Genomic DNA, 27,814 nt, shown 5'->3' with positions numbered 1-27,814 from the left:
AGTATGGCATCTCTTTCAGTTTCATTAAAGAGTTTGGCAAGTAGTACTATTAAGTCTTCTCTAAATTTCTTGTCGAATTCAGCAATGAATCTATCAGGGCCTTTTTCTGTCTTGGTAAGTTTTTAATTATATCTTCAGTTTCATTGATTTATTTAGGGTTTTTATATCTTCTTGATTCAGTTTTGGTAATTCATATGAATTTAGAAATCTGTCCATTTCTTCTGCATTTTACATCAAATTGGCTCCTAAATCCCTTTGACATAAATATAATTTTTTATAGTTTTCTTGTGTATGGGATCTTCCAGGCTTATCTTGTAGAATTCCTGACATTTCTCCAAGATGGTCTTTGTTCAAGTAGATCATATTTATTGAAAATGTACACACATCTAGTAGGAAATATAGTTTCTTAAAAATATAGTTTTAAAAAGTGGAGTACATCATTACTTTATACTATACTTTCATTTAGATCAAGAGTTACTGGGATTTTTCATTAATCTCACCAATATTAAAGCAATCTCTTCTTTCTCCCACACTTAAAAAACTAATTTTCAAGATGACACCAACAAAACTGTTCATGTGATTGATTAAAACACTCAGGAAAATGCAATACCTGCCTCTGCTTGGGTAAATTTGAAATACAACTTTTACCTTCTGTCTCCTCAGTCCATTAAAGGTTTTGCTTATCTTCTCCATTTTTCTTCTGGAATTGACAGATATCATCAAGAGAAATATGATTACAAAAACCAGGCTCCCTTCTCTAGGCTTATCTCATTTTTGACATATTAGACTGGTAAACTGAGGAGTTTGTGCTTGCCTATAATCCTGTCTACTTGGAGGCTCAGGCAGGAGGATCTTAAATTGGAGACCATTCTGGGCATTCTTAGAAAGACTTTGTCTCAAGATAAAAAATAAAAAGGAATTGGGGGATGTAGCTCTTTAGGAATGGTAATGTACCCCTGTTTTCTATCTCCAGTACTGGAATGAATATAATATATAAATATATATATATATACTCATTATATATATTCCATATATATATGCTGATAAATCTTTGCTGTCATCTTCCTTGCCTTCTGATGTCTTCAAGTATGTTTTAAAATATTTTGTGTCATTGTGTTCAGTAGGAGGTTGTTATGAATGGTTTAATCTACCATTATTGGAAGTGAAAGTCTCCTTACCACTTAAATTTTGGTCTTTTTTTTTTTTTACCTGTACCAGGGATCGAACTCACAACTGCCTGCTTGCAAGGCAGGCGCTTATGCCACTGAGCTAAATCCCCAGCCCCACCACTTAAATTTTGAACACTTAGCTATATGCTTATATAACCAAAATGTTTGATTTTATTTCAAAGGTTCTGAAGCAGAAACACCTCGATGATTGTCTGCGACATGTATCTATAAGAAGGTTTGAGTCATTTAATCTGTTTTCAGTAACAGAAGCCAAAAAAAGGGCGACTAAGGAAGAGGCTGGAGGATGGATCCAATACACAAGTGTCTTCTATCCTGAATATAAAATCTTCTTAAGGTAACCATTATTCTAGTTACAATTTTTTCAAAACTATTTGTCTCTTATACAAGTATGGCCGTAGACCAGAAACATTTCCAGTGGAGCTATGACTGGATAAGGCTTAGATGAGGCTAGAAACAGTTTTAAGAAAAAGTTTTTCATGTAGGATATCTATTTATGATATATGTTTCTTGAATTATTTTAGTTTACAATATCTGTTTTAAAATACACTATAATAGTTAAAATTTTGCAATTCGAATGAAATCAACTGGGATGGGGCAGGAAAGAACAGCCAGGATCTGGTAACATAGTATTTGTTTCATTGAAAAACATTGAATAAAGACAAATTTAGGGATTTGAGAGTTTGCTTTATGAAATTCTCATTTGAATGCCTCCTTCGCATTGCACGGTGATGGAGATTGATTGATTTAGTCGTTGGTTATGAAAGGAAAAAGGTGCATTAATATTTGCTCTGGACAGCTGCTTTGATGTGGTGGTTTATTTCACATAATCCTTACAGTAACTCTGGGAACTAGAAACAAAGATGATAAAGCAGTTGGGAAATAATGTATGTGAGGAAATGAAAAAGAAGGCAAAACAGTGACTCAGTAAGAGTTTTCAGATACAAAGTTTAAAGCTTTTCTTCTGTACCGGCTGGCGATAAAGTGCAGCATGTGTAAGTTGCAGCAGGAGTTTCCTGACGTTCAAGGCCTTGGTAAGTAAGAGTGGCTAGGGAAAATGCAAAATCTTACGCCAGTGAGATCTTCCCAAATAAGGCCAAGTCATCTACGTGATCATAATGTAGTATTATCAAGTCTAGACTCTAAGCTGAGACTTGTCACCTGCAGTGTGGTTCTTTGTGATGTACTCATTTTTGAATGAGTAAGTACAATTACCTTACACAAATATGTCACTGAGTCCTAGGTTATGAAGAAAAGACAAGTTTTTGAGCCAAGATTTTCTATCTTTTTGCATTCTAGGTAGTATTTTTCCACATTAGTAGGGCAAAAATACCAGTACCTTAAACCTACAGAATTCTAGGGCTAAAGGTAAACTTAAATTTTAAAGTAATCCTAGAAACATGAATAATGGTTGATGATTTATGCCGGTGTGATAGCACTGTGGTGAATGTTTCCATATGTTTATAAATCTTTAATCCACATCACAGCCTTAGAGGTAAATGCTGCTGTTCATTTTATAGAGGAACAAAGTGAAGCATAGATTTATGGATTAATTGGTTGAGGTCACATAGTCAGTGAGTAATTGTGCCTGTATTCAAACACAGGTGATCTGGTTCTATAACCTGTACTTTTGAAGCACTTTTATTTTTAAGTACATAATTATAGACTTACACATAGTTGCAAAATTAGTGCAGTAGCTTGTATTTAGCCCTCATCCAGTTATCTGCACTGATAACATCTTGTACAATGATAACATAGCCTACATGTTCAACTTCTATACTATCCTGCCTCTCATGAGACAATCAGGTTTTATGAGACTCAAAATACATATTCAAAGAGGATGACTATGAGATGTTTGTGAATTAAAAGTACACAGTTATGTCTTGATTATGTTATTACAAGCTATATGAACAAGTCTAATTTAAAATTGGACCATTATTTTCTATTAGCCTTTTATGCCAACACTTAAAATGAAAAATAAAGAACTTTTCTTAGTGATTTTTTCATCAGAAGCAAAAGAATGCACAATGTAAAAGTTAGTTTATGAACCTCTGTTATCATTCCTATGTATCAGGATGGTCAACTCTATTCAAAACATTGAGAGTTAGGAAACTAAAATCCAGGGTATGGTTCTTACTTTAGTCCTTTACAGAGTACTGTTTTTCTGGTGCTTTATTTCTTAGAACTTTTTGGACTGTTGCTATTAGGTAGAAGCATATATAAAAATCTAAGGTAGACTAGAAGATGTTTATACTAAAAATCTCCTATTAAGAATAAAATAAGCTGTTCTAGTAAACTAACCTCTATAAGCTAACCTGGTAAGCTAAAACTTTATTTTTTTTTTTTATAAAGTTCACTGTGTAGATACTAGAAATTGTCCTCAAAGTCCATATTTCAAGTTAATTTAACTGTAGTGGGAATTTATATATTTGGGAAGCTTTAAATGCTCTCACATTTAGAGCCATAGATGTATATGAGTTACTCATTAAATATATACATGTTTCAGGTATATATATAACAAGCTGAGAGAGCTGGTGTCTGCTGTTTTTGAATAAGACTTCTGTTGTTATGGTAACTGTTAAGTTAGAAAGCTAGCACTCTTAAACTTTTGGCTTGTCCTAGGAGCTGTTTAGTGTAATAAATGTACTGAAATGAGATTATGTGTTGCTTCTCTAGGGAAAAGAGAAGACAAACCATCACTCCATGGAAGTTAGTATGTGCTTAATATGTAAATAAATAATTTAGTGAGTGCTTAATAAGTAAAAACTAGCGATGGGAATGGCCTGTAAAATTAGGTGGATGGCACTCTGTAAGTGTGATATATTATAGATGTCTGTTGAAAGCTTGGCGAGTCGGGCAACTGAGCAAATATGAGTACTGATTTATACTTAAAAATTTATTTTATTATTATTAGGTGTGACATTATTAGGTGGTGACTATTAAAACAGCTTTTGTTCTTTTTATAGGAAACTTTATAGGGTCGGTAAAATATGCATCTAGTGTGTGCAGAAAACTCAATTGTATATTCATTCAACTTAGGTAATAGACACAGGCTAATTATAACTTAGTTTTCTAGGTTTCTTTTTCAAGTAGAAAAAAAATTTTTACTGCCTGCACTGTCTTTCATACTTTTCTTTCTTTTAACTCCATTATTTCCATGTAATAGAGGTTTTAGAAAATTTTAAATTGATACCAAGACCATGCGAAAACATCAGTGAAATTATAAGATGTCAAGATCTTCCAAATACTAATAAGTGCATGACTATCTTTAATTTGCTTTAGAAAACCACTGTACATTGTAATTATGTTTTAAAATCTATTTTTCATATATTTTCTACTTTTAAAATCTCGTATATTAATGACTGTTTAATGTATATCTTTTTCTTTCTTCCATGTATGCAAAGGAAAATTCAGTGTTTTAAAGTATACCATATTGGAACTTGTTTAGAGTATTAGCTTATTTTTTCATCATGTTCTATTTCTTTGAAAGACATGACAAAACTGAATTATGCACTGATTTCAGTGGCTTCCTTTGTTTAGCAATAATGTTTATTTCTTTAAAGAAGTATTTTGTGTCACAAGACATTGTTTAGGAAAACATGGGGAATCTCTTAAATTCATGAATTTCAATCATTCAGTGATTTGGGCACTATTCTTATTCGTGAGATGTGGCCCCAAGTCTTTATCCAATAAGTGGAGAAAAGTTAATTTACTTAATATATACTACCATTTTGAAAAGTGTATCTTTGTCACACTACTGAAGAAATAAAAGAGTATCCTGTGCAACCTTTTAATTCACTGTGAAATTATACAAATAACTTTAGCATTTTATTTGCATATTGCTTATTGAACATTATATATTTCTGAAATTATCATTTTCATTATTAAGGCTGAAAGCTCTTTTATTTAAAAATTGTAGTGTGAATTACAACATATTTCCATTGGGAATTGAAAAGGGATGGCATTCTATACTTCTTTCCAAATTGAAGTTCTAAAGAACATGACAGTCTAATTGACTTAAAATAAGGTCATTTATAAGTTTACTTCTCTAAGTTTCTTCCTAGTGAACAAACCGTGTTTGAATATTTCATAGGTCGTTTTAGGATGACTATTCTTTGAGTCAGTCTCTTAATGATCTGCAGTTTACAAATGTCATTAGGTTTTTTAATGCTGTGTTTTGCAAATAAGATTTTAAAAACCTTGCAATGAAGTACTTCTAGTCTGTATTACTGTTTATATGATTAACTTATAGATAAATATGCCTGAAGTCTCAGTAAATAGTAATGTTTCCCTGAAAAATTTCAGATTTTCCTATATTACATGTAAAAGACATCTACTACTTTCCTATTACTATAACACTGAAAAAAGTTTTCAGCCACTTTTTTTTTTGTAAAAACCTTCAAAGCCAGTCACATGTAAAGTAGAAAAATTTAAAATTTTTCTCTGTAAATCTTCTAATCTTTTTCAGTAGGATTTAATGATCTATTTCACTCTGTGGCTTTCGTTTTCTGTTTTTTCAAATCAATTTCCTAATTAAGATGACAGACTGTAAAATTCAACACTTTTTAAAAGAGGCATTTTAAAGTATACTGTTCAGTGTTTTTCAAGTGTATTCACCATGTTGTGAATCATCGCCATTATTTAATCCTGGAACTTTTCATGAATGCCAAAAGAAAACCCATACACATTACCAGTAACTTCTTGGTTTTTTTCACCTCTCAGTTTCAATTTCTATATGAGTTTGTTTGTTTTGGACATTTCATATAAATGGAATAATACAATATGTGGCTTTTATGGCTGCCTTATACTTGGAATAATGTTTTAATCAGATTCGTTTATATTGTACCATGCATCAATATGTCATTTTTTATGGCTTAGTAATATCTCACTGTGTGGATGATACCATTTTTTTTTTGCTGTACCCATTCATAAGTTGATGCACATCTGGTTGTTTCTACTTTTTGACCTTTGTGAACATTCACGGACAACTTTTTGTATGGATATATGCTTTTAATTCTCTTGCTAGGTACTGAAGTATGAAATTGCCGGGGCTGGGGATTTAGCTCAGCGGCATAAGCGCCTGCCTTGTAAAGCAGGCAGTTATGAGTTCAATCCCCAGTACCGATAAAAAGCAAAAAGACAAAAAGAAAAGAAAAAGAAAAAGAAATTGCCAGGTAATGTTGTTACCTTATGTTTTACTTTTTCAGGATTGCCAAAATGTTTTCCACCAAGGCTGTACATTTTTCCTAGGAATATGTGATGGTTCCAGTTTATCTCCAATGCTTGTCAGCACTTGCTGTGTTTTTACTTTTTTTTTATTTTTAAATTTTTTTTGGTACCAGGGATCAAACTCACAACCTCATACTTACCAGGCAAGTGCTTGAGCTGCTGAGCTAAATCCGTGGTCTTTTTTTTTTTTTTTTTTTTTTTTTTTGTGGTATTGGGCATTGAACTCACAACCTTATGCTTGCCAAGCAGGTGCTTATGCTACTGAGCTAAATCCCTGGCCCATGCATTTTTACTCTTTTTAAAAAAAGTTATAGACATTTTAGAGGAGATAAAGTGATATTTCATTGCAGTTTCACTCTGCATTCTCCTCATGACAGATAATGTTGAGTATCTTTTCATGTGGTCTTTATACCCACATCTTTTGCTCATTTTAAAATTGAGTTATTTAACTTTTTTGCTATGAACTTGTGAGAATTTTAAAAAATATTTAAAAATGATACTTTTTTGTATGTATTTAATACATACAGTTGTATTTATATACAGTTGTGTGTATTTCTGGGGTGCATTGATAATTTCAGTACACACTGTAATGATCAGATCAGGCTAAATAGCATATCTGTCATGAGATATTATTTATGTTGGTAATATTAAAAATCCTTTCTATTAGCTATTTTGAGGAGCCTAAAAATGTATTTTAGATACTAGGCCCTTTCTAGACATGGGATGTACAAATCTATTCTGTGGGTTTTTTTCACTTTCTTTGTAATATCCTTTGATATGCAAAAGTTTTTAATTTTGATGATGTCCACCTTGTCTATTTTTTCTTTGTTGTCTGATTGACGATGTGCTTGGTTTTGCCTTACTTTTAACCTGTAGTTTTCACTTCTTGATTCATTTTTCTTTTAGTAGCTTTTTAGTTTTATTTTTCTTTTTAAATAATTAACTGCCCTAATGATTTTTTCCTCAGTGGTTGCTCCATTGGTCATTCTTGGGAAGAAATTAAAAGACTCACAGTTCTAGGGTATCTTTAGGTACAGGTAAACAAATAATTTTTTGGCTTTAGGGAAGAATAATGTGGCTATTGATAATTAAAGTCTTGGGAAAGAATTTTTTAGGCTTTTCTGAGAGAAAAGAATAAACTTTTATACTTCAGATATATTGGCAGAAAGTTGTCATTTTAATGTAACATAGTTAACAGTATAAGCTAAGACTAAAGTTTGTAAGGAATTAAGTATAAAAGTCCCTTCCTAGTAGGTATTACTATTTAATCCCTTAGTCTAGACAAGATAGCTAAATAATGGGAAGATTAAGGATCAATAGGATCTAACAGAGTAGACACTTGAATAAAATATTTTGGTGATTTACTGTACAGAGAACATCTGTAAGTTTGGAACCAGCAAAAGGAAGCCAAGTAATGAAATTGAATCTTTACCAAACTGTACTGATGGCAGTTTTCCTGTATTTAACACTATTTCTTAAACTACTGAAGACAATGATTGTTGATATACTTTCATGAGATGCTATCTTTCAGTGTTTATAAACTCCAATAATTTCACAATTGGTTTTCATTTTTGTAAGTATTTTAGAGTTGTAGGATTAGGTTTACTGTTTGTTTACCCATTACCGTATTTAAAAATATCATAGAATAAGGTGGGTGTAGTGGCTCATACCTTTAATCCCAGCACTCTGGGGAACTGAGGCAGGAGAGTCCTGAAGTTCAGGCCCTACCTGGTGGAGACTTAACGAGAAAAGGAAAAAAAGGAAAAAATGCTCTACTTTCTTTGCTTTATGAAATACTACTATTGAGAAATAATAGCTAAATCTTGCATGCAGTTTCTATGTCTAACAATCGATGACTGTGTAAAGAAACTGTTTACACATGAAGTCGTACTCATTTGAAAACAATCCAAATGAGTTGTTTGTAGGAAACAGGATGCACGTTGAGACCAAAGTGTTAGTGACTAAATCAGATGCACGAGCTTCAATATCACATCGTTTCTCTTATATGAGAAACTGAAAATATAAAGAGTAAAATAAAAGCTAGATAATAGGAAGTACGGAGATAGAGCTTCTCAGATGGGAAGGAGATCAACAGATGAAAGAGGGAAGCAGGAGGGGAGGGAAGGGTATGAAAAAAGGATTTAAGATGTGTTCTGTGATGTGCGAACTCCACATAGGGACTGTAAACAGTGTGTCCTGCCCACATGTACCAATAAAAAGAATGACAAGTTCTGCTTTGTGGCTGTGCAAGCCTCACTTTTTTTTGGTACCTGGGATTGAACTCTGGACCTCAAGCTTGTAGGCAGGTACTGTGCCCCTGAGCCAGCCCTTTTATTTTGAATAGAGCTTTTAATTCTTAAAATATACATTTCACTTGTAGTATTCCAATTTTAGAAATAAAATTTAACTATGCAAACTGTTTACTCTCTTTTTCTACTTTTTTTTTGGTACCAGGGATCAAACTCATAACCTCGCACTTGCCAGGCAGGCGCTTGTGCCATTGAAATATATCCGCAACCCCTTGTTTCTTCTTCTATCTCAGGTTTCAGATAGTTATTTCATCCTGATTTTGTGCGTGCGTGTGTGTGTGTGTGTGTGTGTGTGTGTGTGTGTGTGTGTTTGTGAGAGAGGGAGAGAATGTCCTTAATGATAATTTCCACACGCACATTCACTATGGCTATATATGTTCTAATCTCTTCTTAAGCCAGTTATATTGGATTAAGGATATCCTAATGAGCCTGGTTTACTTAATTACCTTTTCAAGAGCTAGTCTCCAAGTAGAGTTACATTGTGAGCCACTGGAATTAGGATTTAAACATGAATTTTTGAGGGGACTTAATTTAGTTCACAAAACTATATATTATTTATGATGTGTTTTAATGATAAAGTTAAACTGGTATTGATACATTTTACAAGTAATAAATATTATAAACTATTAAAACATCCTATTTAGCTGTAAATTTTATGAAGGAGAATGTAGAAGTTTGTAGATAGATCAGCACCAATCTCTAATGGAAATGTGACTCTGAACTATTGACCTTTGGGTCCATGAATTCTACAAAAACTTTGTCCACTGACATTTAAAACTATTTGTGGATAGAATAGGCAGACCTGAAGGGTCTGCTGAGTTTCTTAGTGATTGAAGGTCTGAATTTGTTGTGCTGTCTTTGAGGGAACTAATCATTGAATGTGGCTCTGGAGGTTATCATTTCTTTTGATGCTAAGAATCTCTCAGCTTAGTATGTTTTCTTTGAGAGGGAGTTGCTCTGTAAAGTTAAGAACTTAATCTTTTGGTAACTAAAACAACAGTGGTTTTTAAAAAAAAATTTAAGATGTTGATTAATCAAGAATTGTTATTGCATTAAGTATTCTAAAGACTTGTGATATTTTTTCTTCTCCCTCTAGTGGGCAGGAAATATTTTAAAATATGTATCACAGAAGATTTATTCATACTGGTTGTATCATAATGTAGCCACAGCTTTAAAAAAAAACTGTATAGGGCTGGGGATTTAGCTCAGCGGCACAGTTTCTGCCTGGCAAGCACAAGGTTCTGAGTTCAACTGTTGGTACTAAAAAAACTATATATATTATTACTATTTTAGAATCATTAATAAAAATATTTTATTCCTTTGTAGGCATAATAGTGAGTCCTTGAATGTTGAAGATGTCCTTACCAGCTTTGACAATACAGGAAATATTTGTAAGTTATATACTCCCTCTACAGAAATATATTTCATGTTTTAAAAAACTAACCTGTTTTTTTCACAATGTTTATTATACTTACTATGTATATCTATGTATATGAAGGTATACATAGATATAAAGCAGAGACTTCTATTTTCTTTAGTTGCAAATTAAACCGTGTATAAAATGAGTAATAAATGAGCTGTGCCACTTTTCACCTTGTGCAGGTGTGTGTGTGTGAGAGAGACAGAGGAAAAGGCACACACACACACACACACACACACACACCAGACACACACACAGAGAATGTCGGTCAGAAGCATCACTGGACTCTCCAGTACTGTCCTTTTTGTTTCTTGTTTTCATTGTGACAATGAAAGTCACAAAGTTCATCCAGCAGAGGATCTGTTCCTTTTATTACTGTGTTTTTGGTACTTTCAATCCAAGTCCCTGCTGCTGTGCACTTTGACTACAGAGTCAATCCAGAACATGTTTTCCATGATGCTGATACACCTATACCACAGTGTCTTGTTTCATGAAATAGTACAGTGCTGTACAATATATTGTAACTGATTAAATGGTGACACATTTCTTCACTGAATCACTTAAATAATTCTAAAATAATGTCATACTATGAAAAAATCAGTCAAGAATATCTTTATGTGACTGATTAAAAACCATGAGAGTTCTCTGCTATTTAGTGTTTGTTGTATATTTAAGATAGTGAATTATTAGTGAAATGTGACCATTTTAAATGTAAAAGTATACTTATAGTTTTTGTCAAGTAAAACTTATAATTATTGTCCAAACATACTTTACTAATAGTACCGCTTTGTCAAATATAGACATCTTCCATAGAAAAAGGCCCAGTATTACGTAGACAATAATTTTTCTGTTATGTCCATATCATGGAAAGCATTTCTTCCTCCCCTTCCCCTCCTGGCCCTGCCCACTCCTCCTCTTAATGGTATTGGAAATTGAGTCCAGGGTCTAGTGCTGTATTATTGACTTACATTGTTTGTGTAGAAAAGTTGTATTTTGTCCTAAAGAATCTGTAAGTATCCTAAAGTCATTCTACAGTATTTAAGGTAGGCTTCTCTTTCATGGGCATAAATAGGTATACATTTTAGTCTCTGCATCTCGGCATTTACTGAATTCTTTCCCATTTAGGCAGAGTTATGTTTTCACTGGGGCCTAGGCAAGGACTGGGTAGGGAGTGCTGATCCTGGTTGAGAAGACAGTCCTCAGGCTGGGATAAGGTTAAATGTCATGAAGTCATCCACAGGCATATAGAATTTCAGAATATTTCCCGGAAGGGAAATGGAGAATTTTGACTCAATAATGTTAAAAAAAAAAAAAAAATCAAGTATTGTTCCTTATGACTCAGTATGAAATAGCGCCACTAGTTGGCAGCATTATATAAACTAAAAATACATTGCTAAAGGTCTAAATTGTTACTGTACAGATGCATAATCATCTTCCCCTTCTCTAACATTCTCATCATCTGTGCCTAGGGACTCAGACATTGTTGCAGTAGTGGAAGAAGAAACTGAATGAAATTGGTTAAGGATTATTTTAGGTTTTGGAATATGACCCATTTACATTTCAATCCTGGCTCTGAGCTTCATCTTGAGCAATTTAAATAATGTTTGTGAGCGTCAGTGGTTTTTATTTCTCGAGATGGTATATAATGTATAGAACGTATGCAGCACCTGCATTCTTCTTAGTTGAAAGTCAGTAAATGAAAGATGTTATTTATTTTTTTATTTTTTGGTACTGGGGATCAAACTCACAACCTCCTGCTTGCCAGTCAGGTGCTTACCCGGCTGAGCTAAATCCCTGACCCTTGGAAGGTGTTTATTAATTACCACTGATCATGAGTCCCTATTAAATTTCTGGTTTTCCTAATGAAACATAATAATATGCACAATTTTGTTTTTATTTAATTGAAAATAAGTTTCAATGAAAATACCGTTATTTTGATGTTTTAAAATAACTTGATTGAACTAACAAGTAATTAGATAAAATTACAAAAATAGTTTATTGCAATGTATGTCTTAAAAACCTGAGTATCTTGTCAAGTTTTAGAAGTGGTAACAGAAGTAAGACTCATTAAAACATGTTTGGTGTAAGCTTTCTTTTTATTCCTTTTTTTTCTTGGTACTGGGGATTAAACCCAGGGCCTTGGCACTGAGCTACAGGATCTTACTAAGTTGCACAGGTGTTGCATGAGCTTGTGATCCTCCTGCCTTAGCTTCCCACAGAGCTGGGATTAGAGGTGTGCACCCTCACACTGGTTTGTATTTTCTTTTTATTTTAAAAGAAAAATCGATTTGATATTTCAACATAATAAGTTGGTTAAGTCCTGTTCCAACAAATACAATTTGTTTATAACTTTTATATAATCTTAGGTATAAAATAGGCAAGGATTGACAAATGATTTTTCACTTGATGCCTCAAAAGTTTGATTTTTTTTGTTGTTGTTTTTACACAAATTGTGGTTATTGGGTTGAGTTTGTGACTAGAAAACCCAGCAGAGGGCACCACACTCAAAATTCTGTGTCAACAGTCTAATTGCAGTAACTTGAGTAGCTCTAAGCTTTCATCATATAAAAACATAAATGTATTTACAAGTTGCCATTTGATTTGTTTTTAATATACTTAATATATTCATTAATTTAGTAATATAAATATATTTCTCATGCCTGATATTTTAGTTCAACTTGGTATTCTTCTTTGTCTTTGCTTTAACTGTCAGTTTAATTTTTGTATTTGTAGCCTTTAAAAAAGGAATATTTTTATCTTAATCTTGTTAGTGAAAGTTATACACAAGAATATTGTTCCTAAATCACTATCATGATAGTAAACTGAAAGATATTTAAAATGAGGAAAAATGTTTCTAATAATCTAAAATGAGCAAAGAATAAAATTATCCATTTATTTTGTAAATTTATTTCTAGGCTAATAGTATTTTTTTTGGTAATAGAAAATTTGTTAAAATATTTTAAAGCCACAAAAACCTGGTATGTGTTTATTATAAACCATGTATTTGTGGTGTAGTAGCACTATTAATCTCAAATTTATGAATCAGGTAGTGATTATATTTATTATAAATGTTTGAAGATAAAAGTGTCAGTCTCACTTCCAAAATTGTCATGCTCTGACCAAAATGTCGTGGAAGGCCAGGAATATAACTCAGTGGCACAAGCGCCTGCCTGGCCGCTGGCAAGCGTGAGGTTGTGAGTTTGATGCCTGGTACCAAAAACAAACAAAAGGAAAATCTCACAATGTCATGGAAAAACTCTCCTTAATCTTGGCAAGTAAATAAAACTTTTAGTTTTAAAAAATTTCCTAACATGTTGGAAAAGAAAATATTCTTTATGTTTATTTTTATTGTACAGAAGTGTTGTTTTTAGACATTTCACTTTCTCAGTGAATTGTGTTTTTTCACAGTGAATTGTGTTTTTGAGATATCCTTTTTTTGATTGAATTTTTTGAGTGGTATAGGAAAAATTAAAATGAATTTCTTGCAGAATTACTTATTTGTGCATACTGATTTATTGTTGTATAGTGCATGAACCAGATTTATTTTTATATATTTATGTTTGCTATTGTGGAAAGCAATTTTCAGAAGTCGCCTTTCTTTTTTGCTTATCTTTAGAGAAAAGAACACTTATTTCATTTCTATTTTTGTTTGTATGTTTTTTTTTCACTTTTCAGTACTTAAAAGCTTACTTATTTCCAAGGTATCAAAGCTGTTTTGCAGTGAGCATAAGCCTGCTATTGATTTAATCATGCGTTGAAAGGATGCATCCAGCTACCTAAGGAAAAGTACGGGATGACATCCTTCACCTCAGGCGAGGTGCTGGCTACTTCAGTGGTTCTTTTGACGTGTTGTTCGGATGCCTTGGGTAATAAGGTGGTCCTCTGGCTGGCAGCACTGCCGCAGATTTCTTGCTTGTTTTCTCTGTGTGTTTCCTGCCAGTCCTCCTGACCTCTAATCAGAATAGCACCACCATGCTATGTCTCTTCTCTTTCTCCAGAGTTGTCTCTTTCCTCAACTGAAATGAGTTTTTAAAAACTTGATTGTTCTCAGGACTTAACTGATGCAAGCCAGTATAATTATTTGGTATTAATACAATATCATTTGTGCTTCATTTGTACATTTTTTTAAAAGCATACCATCCTTTGTTTGATAGCATGAATAGATGAGCTAATATTTCCAGTAATTTATTGTATGTGTATGCTCCTAAAGGATAGGAGATCAATAGCTGTTTGAATTATTGCTATTACGTAGTGTGAATTAGTATTCCTGCTACTGTTGTGGCTTAAATTTGAGGAATCTGTTAATAAAACCTCTTCCAAAAAAAAAAAAAAAACCTCTCACTATTCTTTCAAATTTTTTTCTTCTCGACTGGCCTACATGAAAAAGACATTTGCCTTTTATATATAAAAGTGGTGATTTGTTTCCATTGTGAATCCCAGGACTTGGCTGGACTTTTGGCACACAGGTATAGTCAGTGATTATGAGTTCTTCTTGTGGTGCAATCGTAGTACCTGTTTTATGATAAACCCCAAACAATCTTTTGTGAGCTAATAGTAATCAATATTACTGAAAAATTCTTACGATAAAACATATTTTAGGGGCTGAGGATTTAGCTTAGCAGCATAAGCGCCTGCCTTGCAAGCAGGCAGTCGTGAGTTCGATCCCTGGTACCGATAAAAATGAAAAAGACCAAAAAAAAAAAATATTTTAACTTTTTAATCTACATTTAAGAAACCAAAGCTTAAAATTGTCAGTTTTACAAACTTTAAAAAAAATTTCATTGCTTTTGTGTTATATAGTTAAGAGTTTATAATATTTATGGAACTGTCAAGTCTTCAAGAATGCCAGTTTAAGCCTGTGTGGTGGCTCACGCCTATAATCCCGCCACTCTGGAGGCTGAGGCAGGAGAATTATTGCAAGTTTGAGACCAGCGTAGGCTACAAGTGAGCTCAAGGCCAGCCTGAACTGCAAGCAAAACTCTGTCTCAAAAAGACAAAAAAAAGAATGCCAGCTTAAATGTTTTCTTCATTCTAATAAAATATGTATTAGTTGTATAAAGCATATGTGTACATGGCAATATGCATATATGATACATGCATAATATGTCTATACATGTAATTTATATACATGCATATGCTTTTATCTGTGCACACACATAAACATTTTATTAAAAAGGTTTAATTTAAAATTGAGGAATTTTAGGGTTTTAAGTATCATTCATTGCTCTGTTTTTAAATAAGTATCATGAAAATAGCATGAGTCTTAAAATTCAGGCTTTAGCCTACCAGTTATTACATGATCATTGGCAATTCTTCGAACAAATCTGAACTCTATGTAAAATTAAGTCAGAAACAATAATTACTTTGTATAATGGACATAATGAATGAACATAAAATTAGATAATGTGAAAATAGTAACTGTAAATAACATTTGTATTTTTTTGTTGGCTTTATCTGCCTTTTTTTTTTTTTTTTTTCTTTGTAGTTGGAATCGAACTCACAGCCTTGCGCTTGCCAGGCAGGTGCTTATGATACGGAGCTAAATCCCCAACTCTGCCTCATTGTTGATGAATTTTTTTAGTCTCTTTGGTTTTGGAAAATAACACAAAATAGGAAGCATTTGTGGTATTTACTATCTTGTAATATTTTACATGATTTTGTCATGTAAAAATATAATGTAAATATGTAAAATAAAACAATATGACATTAGTACAGAAGCACACATATAAATCAGTGTTTTAGTATAGTGTTCTCAAAGACCTGTAATATTTGATTTATCATGTGATTAATCATAATTCACACTAATTGCAGTGAGAGAAAAGCATAAAATTTTTTTAATAAATAGTACTAAGGACACTAACTAGGAATTTTATAAAAGGCTTACTCATTTCTCTGCATTATATATCAAAATAATTTAAGAGCAATTAAATATTTAATTCAAAATCAAAACATTCATAGATATGTCAGATGAATACCTTTATTACATTGAAATGAGGAAGCCTTTCTAAGTATGACACCAAACCCCATGAATTCAATAGATTGACTAAAGATTTAAAGACGCTTTATTCAAAAAGCAACATCAAAAAGTTGAAATACAAATGGTAAAGTGGTAATTATTATTTATGACATATACACAAACATGTATTCTCTACTTTGTAACAAAGTTTCACAAATCAGTAACAAAAAGCTAGGCAATTTGCAAAGCTGTAAGAAGAGGACAAAATAGCTACAAGTTAGGAACAGATATATCACAAAAGAAATACTAATGTTCTATAAAGACATCAAATGATTGTTTTCCTATTAATCAAGGAAATGTAATTAAAATAGTATAGGTGTAGTTTCTGTTGCATTGGCAAAGATGAAAGAAGTGATAATGAATTATGAGCAATGGGCATTCTTATACACTGTTGGGAGACTCAATTGATTCTGCTTTTTAAGAGAGAGACTGACAGTGTCTTTCATAATTTTCATATATTTCATAATTTTAATATATTTATTATATTTTTAATAATGTATATGTTCTAATAATTTCCTTTCTTAAAAATAATGAAACCATTACGTAAAGCATTATGTAAAAGGATTCACTGCAGTACAATAAATAACTGGAAAAACTGTAGATATTTAATTTTATGTGACTGGCTAATTTTGCATAGTCCATGTAACGGAATACCATATAGCTGTTGAAGATCCGTAACCGTATTAGATTAAAAAGTCAGTATAGTAGCCGGGGAATTAGCTTAGCAGCATAAGTGCCTGCCTGGCAAGTGCAAGGTCATGAGTTTGATCCCCAGTACAAAAAAAAAAAAAAAATCGGTACAGTAAATGTGACCTTATCACTGTGAAATATTAAGTATGTGAATTACATATTAAGTATGTGAATAACTATGATTATACATAGAGTTGCAATACTCAGTATTTTGTTGAGGTTATGTATGATCTATATTTTTTCTTTTTACTTTTCAGGATTGTTTGAATTTTTACGGTGTGTGTTATTTTATATAACTAGGAAAACTAATAGTTTCATTTTGAAAAAATACGCTTTAATGTCCAAATTATATTTTACTGACAACTGTCATAAAATCTGAAATTGCTTATAGTAAGTACTGTGAAATAAAGTAGAAATTTATTTTACCAGTCATAAAAAAGGAAATACTTTTAAATAGTACTTTTTTCTGAGATCTTGCAGCATGTTAGACATTAATGTGTTAGTCTCTTGATACTTTCAAGAAAGACATTTAAGTTCTATAAGATATAGGGGATACCAAGAGGCCAATGTCAGTCAGTGGCACAATGCTGGCGTTTGGATCAGTTTGTAAGTTACAAAAGTAGTTTATAAGTTGGAAAATAACTTTATAAGGTTGTCAGTGCATTCTATCAAAGGATATATGGGTAGTTAGAAATTAGAGGGGACCCCAAAGCCAGGTAGGAGCTGGTGAAATGCAGCACTGATCCTGTGTTTGGCTCATGGCCCTTCATTATAGTCACAATGTTCACATGGCCTTTGATGCCTAGGCTGTGTTAGAGAAGGTTAGGTTAGGTTAGGTTGGTGACAGTAGTTTCCATAGCCATATTTCACTGACTAGGTTAAAAGTTGTCCGGGCACTTTTTTATTTTTACCCAGTGTTGGGTAAGCATCGCTTTGAATCATGCACAGAGACCTTTGCATTTGTTATTTCTCTTCACCAGGGAAAGGACATATAGGAGCTATCTCTTTGCAATACATTAAAAACACTTTAATTTGAAGTAAGAAGTCAGGGAGTTGGAATGGCTTTGTTTGATAATACAAGGTAGGACTATTATGAAAAAAATCCTGAAATAAACCTTATAATCCTTTCTAGATTTGTAAGTTTTAATCAGAATCAGAGCAACCTTTGGTGTTTGTCAAAAACCTGGTAGTTTCTCTCTCCTTTAAATGTTGAAGGGAAGGTCCTAGATTAAGGACCTTCACATTTTAGCAGAAGATTGTAAAGTAGCTTTTTTTTCCCCCTGAGCAAATACTGCTTTTCTATATGTTCTTTTGAATAGCTACCATTACTTTTGCATCCTGTATAGTATTTGTCAGGAACTTTGTCAGTATTATCCTATTGAATAGTCTTAATTTTACACAAGCTGAGCAGATTGGTACTTATTACAGGATAGTTTGCTTCAAGATTTAGTAAGTGATCACACAGGAATTTAGAACTGCTCCACTGTACTGAAGATTATGTTTTCCCAAAATGGTGAGAAATTAATTTTAAAAGTTCATGATGAGAATTGAAAACTAAAAGTGGTAAATTGAAGGGCCAGAAGATAACTTTGGCAAGCGGAAAAGAATTCTGTGCAGTGGATTGTGTCTCAGAGGGGACTGATTAAAGGTCACAAGAAAATGGGCTCTCTAGGGTTTGTGAAAGGTAGTTGACAATCTAATGGAGTAGGGATTTGGGGAGTGAGGAGAGTGGAGAAAGAATGCATTTTATTTTAATAGTCTTAAATGTGGACTTTAAAAAATAGAAGTGCTGCTTTTTGTGACAGTAATAGTAATAATGATTTGTGTCTTTACATAGCCTTTTTTCTAAGGTGCTTCTTATGCTTATGGTCATGGTAATATTTTAAGATCTCTTACATAAACATAAGTGACACAAAGAGCTTAACAAGAAGATTTTCTTGTTTTAGCAAGATCTTTGTTTTGATTGTGGACAGCCTTGTGAATATGTGGGCATTTGTATGGCCTGCATGTATTGTACTGTCCTTATGAATGCTTGATGTGAACAAAATATTTGATGATTGAATGAATTTAGTGTTTTGTGTTAAGGTGCCTTTTTTATATTCTTCCCTTTTACCCGTAACTCTCTACTCCCAGCTCTGAATCTGAATGTTTGTGTTGTGTCCTGGGAGGAAGGAAGAAATGAGGAAAAGTTTCAAATCATTCTGTGTGCATGAGTCTAAAATATGGATGAATTATGTATACTGTACATATGCCACATGCTCACAATCTGCTTGGTTTAGTATGCTGAGCTGGGCGAGATCTTTGCTGCAGGGAGTAAATTCATGATTTGTCTGACACCTTTGCCCTTCTAGGTTGTTGAAGGCCAGGCTTCTGTCTCATTGCTATTTCCTGGGAGTCTTTGACAATTGACTTCACTTAATTTTTGATTAAAAGGTGTGCAATTCGTAACTAAAAAAACCCTAAAGTATTATTTTTAATTGTGTGATAAGCAAAGAAAACCAATAGTAATTTTGACTCATCATGTACTTTTTTATATGAATAATTGCCTACTTAATCAGAACTTAGTGGGGGTTGTTTGGATTGCCGTTGTGTACTATTGAAGTAGCTTATATTCATGAAACACACGAATTCTCTGCTTTTCCACAGGTTTTCTGTAAAAAAGAAATTAGAACAATAGGTATGTAAGAAGAGAAAGAGATTGATTCATATTGTTCAGCTTGGTCTTTCTCAAATCCTACAGATTTATAGTTTATACTATGCAATTTAGCAATCAATCATGTACCATATATATTTACTATTTGCTTATCTTTTTCTCCTAAAATAAAATTTCACCCCTTGATTGCAAGAACCATACTTTATACTTATCCATCCAGTATTTATAAAACCTGTGGTATTAGTCTCAAAGGATGGTAAAAGTCCATTAAAAAACATAGGCTCAAGTACTTAAGTATTTTACTTCTCTTAAGTAACACAAAGGCAACAGTCTTTGGCAATTTTGCGACCACCTCCCTATTTCCCTTCTCCCATCTTATATGCAATGAAATCACAGAAAAAAGCCCCAAGAAAGAATTCTAAATCTAATACTTGTGATAAGACAAATCTTCTCTGTCTTTTTACCCCTTTGCCCAGTGATTTTCTATTACAGATCTGAGGATCAAACCGTCAAGGGAGGATTTTCCCTGGATGACTTGGACCTGGGGTAGGGAGGTTAGAGGGTGGAGGGGAGACTAAAACAAACCAGGTCCTGTTACTTTCTGAGCAGCTTTGTTTGCTTGCCAGAGTCTCATTTGTTCTTGGCATCATTATTAATGATGTCTCCTTTCTCAAAAGTGTCCTAGTGTGGATGAGTCATACATGTATGTCTGGAAGACAAAGGCAGAAAGATTAGAAGCTTACATTATTTATACATAGATATACCTCTGTATCCCACCACAGTTCCTGCTACAGGCCTGGCTTGAGTGTTGTTCAGTATGCATGCATTGATTCATTTGAATCCCTGGTCACACACAGACAAAGCCACTGATGCTGCACAGGGTTTTGTAGATGGCATATTATGCTACATAAGGGGAGGGAAATCTAGGTCTCAGTTTTGTGGGACATGTACCAAGTCCCCTAATAAAAACTGAATTTACAACACACAAATGTTTGGAGTATCTAATATAATAATTGAAAAAAAGAGAGAATTATTACCACAATTTTAGATGAGGAAAATTCATATAAAACTGAAGTTTCCAGATTCTCTTTATGGGAAAAGAATGATCTAGTGACCTGAGTCTGAGCACACATGATAAACACTCTCTGGAGTGGGCAGGTTCTTCATTTTACCATGACCCTCATCATTCGACCCATGAACATTTGGTTTGCAACCCCTGAAAATACTGTACATATTTGGAAGCTTTTACCTTCCTTTGGTATTGGGGTTTGAACCCCAGTTTTTAAAAAATGTTTTTTTGACATAGTATCAAATGGGGGTATTTGGAAAGGGGTTGCTAATTTACTGTGTTGCCCAGGTTGGGCTCAGATGGATTACAGTTGTGATCCTCTTGCCTCAGCCTCCCAGAGTTCTGGGATTACATAGATATACATCACCATGTTCAGTGGAGGTGTTTAAGACATCTTTGTCTTTGTATATTTTTCAGATTATCGCCTACTTAAGAAATAGTGAATTCTCACTAGTCATTTTGATTATTAAAGTTAATTAATATATTTGAAAGTTCTTTTGGTGATGTCTTTCTTAACACTACAGGTTAATCTTTGGGAAATTCTCATACTGTCTGCATATGACAACAACTATTAAGAAATATTTACATCATTGTTTTTGTTAAAAACTAAGCAAAGACTATTTTAAATATTTTTCCATAGCCAGTATTTTTAAGAAGCATATTTTTGAAATTTAATTAGACTTAAAATTATGAAATGTATTTTTAAAATAAAATAAAAAACTAATGTAGAACTCCAGAAGAAATATATTTTGGAGTATATGTGTGTGCATGTATACAAATGCATGTGCATGTATCTATATAATTTGTGTATTTTTTATATAATTTATAAAATATATAGGTAACTTGATCATTATTTTCCTCTTCTTATTTATTTATAGATTGGAAAAGAAAGAGCAATCTCAACAAGTGTTTATTAAGTATCTATTATGTGCGGCCCTGCATTTTCAATTCTCAAATGATTTTGCAACTTCAAACTACTACAAAGGAATAAAACATTCTTTCTACACATGTTGAAGAAACTACTGTATTAAAATCGGGATAAATATTTCAGTGTCTGGTGCATTCAGGTACTTGGATGATTGCTGTGAACTGGGTCCTAACTGTAACTAGCAAACATCTTTTTGAAATAATTTAAAATAACTACATTGTTTCACTCATGAATTCACCCTGCTAACAAATTTTAAGATATTTCCAAAAAAAGGCTTGATTACCTTAATGACGTTAGAGACTTAATGTCATGAACATACTATCATAGAACATGATTTTGTTTGTATACTTTTAACACCTAATATATTTTCAGTTAAAATATCTGTACAGTAGTTAGACCATGACTCCTGTGTTCTTGAAGTCTTTTTGAAGGTTTCTGCCTTACTCTAGTCTGTTCTCTTGGTCTGCTGCAAACCTTTCATCATGAAATCTCCCTTCACTGTTTTTCTGAGGATTCATCACGTATCTTTTGTGTTGCATTTTATTCCTGAATCTCATAGCTTCTTTTTTATCTATTCATCATCTTACAGGGTTATATAGTACAATATTCTCTTGAGAAAATGAGGGTAAGTTTTTGAGGCTTTGTAATACTTTGGTTGGATATAAAGTGATAAAATGTTAAGTATTTTTCTCTTTAAATCTTTAGAGCAATGCACTATATATTCTAGTGTTGGATTTGAGGAGTCTAACCCTGTTTTACTTATCATTTTTTATGAAATCTGTACTTTCTGAAACTTAAACTTCTGTTCCCAGTGTTCTAAAATTTTATGATTATAATACCATCCGGTGGTTCTATTTTCAGACATTGTGTTGGATGTTTAATGGTGGGTGTCTTCAATTTAGAAAGTAATATTGTTTATTGGGAAATTGTCTTGAAAGATTTCTTTAATAATTTCCTCTCCTGTTTTCTCTCCTGTCTTGAATCCTGGACAGATTTTTAAAGTTATCTTCTGTTTTGCAACTTTTTGATATTTTCTTTATTCTCAGGCATATTTAATATCTGAAACTTTTCTTATTAATTTTTCCCTCCATGGCATTAATTTTATATTTGTTCATTGTTTCTTTTACCTTTTTGAAGATGGTACTGACATTTTTTAAAATTTTGTCTTCATTTAAGTCTGTTTCCTGTGAGTTACTTTTTTCTGTTTATTTCTTTTGGCTTGTCTTTTATAATGGAAACTTTCATCAAGTATCTGATGAAGTCAAGTATTATTTTCTATAAAACTGATTAGAAACTGGGGTGATATTTCAGCTGATTGACAACAGGTTTCTATGTAATTTGGCTGGGCTATTTCTTTGGGGAATGCTGGGTATTCATATACTTAGTTGTTTCTCTTAAGCTGGTCTGTTTCCTAGAGAGTTAATGTGTGGATTTTTTCTAACACCTTTACTGTTTTTATTATACCTATACACACATACATATGTAAGTCTCACATACACAAATATACTCATTAAGTATGTTGTAGGTTAATGAACTTAACATTTAAAAAACATAATTTAGGTAAATTAAAATGTGACCTTTATTTTATAACATGTTCACTGTACATAATAATTTACTTCAGAATTTCTTTAGATAGCCTATGTCTTCAATGCATTTAAAATTTCACTTCACGACTTTTTCATTGCCTTTAAGGAAGACATTCATATTATTATCACTTTTGTGTATACATATACACACACATTCTATATTGTTCTTTAGTGGATCTGTTATTTTTATTCTAAAAGAAAAAATGTCACTTTAATACACATTGGTGATTTTTTTCTTGCAAATGCCTTTTTTTTTTTTTTTCTTTTCTGGGATTAGTACTTAGAGGTTATTCATTTAGTTTTTTGGTTTAGTGCAATATATTTTAAGCACCTGGCTCCAAAATACATTCAAATAGCATATCCTATTCCTTCTGAATTGCTTTCTTTGCTGAAATTTCCCACTCAGACCACCAGCAATCCCTTAAGTACTTTTCCTATCTGCTAATGCTAGCTTTTAAAAATCTGCTTAATGTTACTCTTTTCTTTCTCTTTGTTGTTTCTGTCACTTAGTATACCCCTATGCCTTCCTGATATTGTTCCTTCTCAAGGTCTTTATGCTTTTAGGATGATCTTTCCTGGTCTCTTTTTCTAATGTCTTAAATGCTTTGCTTTGGTTCTGTTTCTCCATTGCAAAGAGCTTAGTGGAAAACGGAAGTGAATATTATAGATGACTTAAACATTTTTATATAGGATATTAACGAATATATACGTGTTGGTGATTATTGTGTAATTTGTGTTTCAGAAAGGATTTTGACAAACTTAGAGCCATTGATAGAGATGTAAATACTACAATAGTGTTTGTTTCAATTTTATAGGGAAGGGAAAAATGGGAGTGTTGAAATTTGGCAGTCGTTAAATTGAGTAACAGGTGAAAGAGAGTTCATTTTTTTTTCTTTTTTTCTTTTTAAGACAGGCTCTCCCGGGGCTGGGGATTTAGCTCAGCGGCATAAGCACCTGCCTCGAAAGCAGGCAGTCGTGAGTTCGATCCCTGGTACCGGTAAAAACGAAAAAAGCCAAAAAAAAAAAAAAAAAAACACAGGGTCTCCCTATGCTGTGCAGGCTGGCCTTGAGCTCACTTTGTAGCCCAGGCTGGTTGCAAACTTGCAACAATCCTCTCGCCTCAGCCTCCCTTGTTCTGGGATTACAGGCCTGTGCCTTCATGCCCAGCTCCTGAGTTCATTATTTTCTGTTCTTGTTATTTTTGTGTGTTAATTTTTTTTCCAAATATGAGGCTTAAAAAAAATCTAAAGATCATTATTCATTCCTTTCAACCCAGCAATCCCACCTTTTGGTATCTGTCCTCGTAAGGTTATATGTACAAAGATGTTAATTATAGCATTATTTGGATTGGAAAGGAAAATAACTTGGAAACTGTCTGATATTACTCCCATTGCTAGTGGAATTGTTATATAAATCATGGTGTATTCATTCATACAGTGGGTTATTATGTAGCAATGGAAAAGAACAAATAGAATTACATGCTGTATTTTGAAGCGATAGCCAAGATGTAAGATAAGATCAATAATATATACAATATGATCTTATTTTTATAAAAAGAAGTGTGAAAACTTATACTAAGTTATCAGTATAAATTACTTGAGGGGAATGGCATCTGAAGGAACAGGATAGATGAAAAATTAACCTATTTGTTAGTCTTTGCATTGTTTAATTTGTTTAAAAAATGTGTTACTTTTGGGGAAAAAAATCCTGTCATAAGGATTTTAAAAAGCAAATGTAAAAATTAAATATTTTAAAAGTGAATGTCAGTTCATCTATGATAATTAAAGCTTGTTTTTAAAATTTTAAGGAAAAATATATGCGTGAGGAATCAAATGAATTAGATCATAATTTACCTTCAGAAAGAAAAATAAATTCATTGATATGCCTCTAGAATATATACTGACCTCTGTCTATTCTGAACTTCTAACAAATTGCTTGCTGACAATTGGAAGTAAGAATTTGACTTTTGTGCATATTAATTAAATTGCCTCTAAAATTTCCACTGTGCCTAAATTTTAAGCTTTTTATTACAGTAATTGAACTGATTTATTTAGCAGAGGTGTCCTATTTTCTAAAAATCACATTTAACTTAACAGTGATATACCTAGTTAGATAAGTTTCCTTGGTTGTGATCAACATGAAACTGAGTCTGGTGTACTTATGCAAAAAGCAGTGTTTTGGAAGGAAACTAAGCAGGTAAAAGAATTCAGAATTTCACTTGACAGTTGGGCATTTCACTTTGCGTTTTAGTATGCATCTAGGTATATTCTTTGCTTTTAATTAAAGCATTGCACTGAAGTTTACTAGCCAGGTTCCTTTATTATAAATTACAATTTTAAAGGGGAAACTTAACATAGCATCTGTTGTTTAAGTTGTGTTTTGGTTAGTGGTAAATTTTGAGTTATAATTTGTTTGATTTATTAGAACAGATATAATCCTTCAAATATCTATGAATAGTTTCAACTTACATATATAATTTTAGACTTAAAACCATTGAATTTCTTTTTAAGGCATACCAGTACATTTTTGTGTTTATTTTTTGTTTCTGATTTTAACAATAAATTTCTCAGGGAGATTAATCCTAGATGCTTTTTTGTGTTAAATTGTCATTTACTTACCCTGTTCTTTATAATTTCTATTTTCTGAACTGGAAGGCACTGATTCTTACACTATTATGATCTTTTAAAATCTGTGGAACAAGTTCTTCTAGAGATTTCTTACACCTATTAGAAATAATACTCTGTGGTTTTTAAGTCAGTTATTTGCATTTCATGATAAGCTTTTTTTAAGAGGCTGAATCTCATTTTTATTATGAGGTATAATTGTTTACACTATATTTATGTATATCATTTATATTATATATATGCTTTTTAAACACAGGACAGTTTAAAGTTTTAATTTTGAGAAACCTAGAATTCTTCCTAGGTACCAGATAGAGGGGATGTGTGCCCTTACACTGTGCAATCTGGCTCATTTAGCTCCTTTCTTTGCTTTGAGGCCAAACATTAACTGGTAATAGGCCTAAGGGTGTAAGTGGCATGTCCAGGATAAAACTTTCAAACCCGCTTTCTTTCCTTCCCCTCTCCTGGGGCCAGTGTTGAGGCTTGAAAATGGGAAGAAACTGGGAGGGGAAGTAGTTGCATCTTGGTTTGAATTTTCTGTTTTGCATTTGGGAATTTAGTTACACATCAAGAGATTGGGAAATTAAGCAAATTCGGATAATGGGAGCCAAGTTTTTCAATGATGCTATGAATCTATATTAATATTAATAAATATGTAAATTACAGAAAATAGAAAGTTGTTTGTTAGAATGTCATTTAATCAAGATCAGATACTAATAATTCTAGAGCCTCAGCACTAGTGATATTTTTGTGGGGTAATTCTTGATTGGGGTTTTGGGGGCTGTGCTGTGTGTATTGTAGTGGCATCCCTGGCCTCAACCTGTTGGACTGCAATGGCTTGTCTCCCTACATCCCCTCCTTGACTGTGATAACCAAATGTCATCGGACATTGCCAAATGCCACCAGAAGGAGGGGTACAAAATTGCCTACTTTCTACCCATATTTGAGAATGCTCAAACAGATAAAATGCTCAATCAAAGTTTGATGAGAAATAGGATATTATTCTCAAATTAATTCACAAAATATTAACTTAGTTTATAATCATAATATAGTTAACTGTGCCATGGAAAACTCTAGTAGATATCACTTTAGCCAAGTCATAAAATTAACATGACCACAAATGGAATAAAACAACATTTTATGCTTTTTAATATGATGCACTGTAGCAATATTGTTTTTGTGGCATTCCTGCCAAAAAATTATAAATCGTGAAGAGAACCAAACAAACCCCAAGTTGGGGGCATTCTACAAGGTACTCTTCAGAATAGCAAAATCATGGCTGACAAGGAAAGACTAAAGAACTATTCTAGATTGAAGGAGACTAAAGAGACATGATAACCACAAGTAACGATTATGGCTTGTATTCTGGACCTGAAAGGGACGTTATTGGGACAATTAGAAATCTGAATGCAGTTTGTGGATTAGATGGTAATACTGGTGTATTGATATTTATTTCCTGATTTTGAAAATGACTAAATATAGTTGTGTAGAAGATTCGTTATCTGTTATTTAAACACAGTAGTCTTTTTTTCATCTCAAGATGTTTTGTTTCCTGTTTGCTGTGCCTTTTTCTCAGTTCTTCACACACATGGGAGGCTCATTTCATCAGTTAGGACTCCGCTGTCATGTTTCAGAGAAGCTGCCCCAGACTGTCTTTTTTTTGTTTTTCATTTTTATTGGTACCGGGGATTGAACTCACAACCGCCTGCTTGCAAGGCAGGTGCTTATGCCGCTGAGCTAAATTCCTAGCCCCTCAGACTGTCTTTTTGAGACAGGGTTTCACTATGCAGTTCAGGCAGAACTTGTGCTTTTTCCATGCACCTAAAGCCAGCACCATGTGAATGCTGCCAAGGTCTGCCGCCAGTTGGAGCAGTAGCCAGGCTTTCCTCTCTCTTGGCTGTGGGGATCAAGTGCCTGGACCACTGAGCACTCTGAACCTAATTGTGAGGAACAAATTTTTGCCGCCAGTCTGGAACCTGGTGTGGCTGCTGCCATGCCTCCGTGATTGCATGAGGCTTGGAGGGGGGCATCCAAACACAAACTATAACTGTTGTCTAGCACACATGTTAATATAGCTAGAGGAGATAAGTTTGGGTTAAAAAATCC

At 33.0% G+C, this 27,814-nt stretch overlaps 1 protein-coding gene across 6 annotated transcripts in view; it reads left to right on the top strand.

Annotated features, from left to right (window-relative positions):
- Nucleotides 1–27,814, top strand: part of Camkmt (calmodulin-lysine N-methyltransferase) — a 391,740-nt gene that overhangs the window by 13,946 nt on the left and 349,980 nt on the right. For all 6 annotated transcript variants that reach the window (XM_063229142.1, XM_063229136.1, XM_023566367.2 and 3 more), the window contains 2 exons: nt 1,352–1,524; nt 10,052–10,116. In XM_063229142.1, coding sequence (XP_063085212.1) covers nt 1,352–1,524; nt 10,052–10,116 — 238 coding nt within the window. The remainder of the gene's footprint in view (nt 1–1,351; nt 1,525–10,051; nt 10,117–27,814) is intronic.

This window comes from Cavia porcellus, unplaced genomic scaffold (assembly GCF_034190915.1).
Source record: "Cavia porcellus strain 051 isolate PalLab524CR breed Dunkin Hartley unplaced genomic scaffold, mCavPor4.1 scaffold_1, whole genome shotgun sequence".
Taxonomy (NCBI): Eukaryota; Metazoa; Chordata; class Mammalia; order Rodentia; family Caviidae; genus Cavia; species Cavia porcellus.
This window is presented reverse-complemented; position numbering and strand designations above follow the sequence as displayed.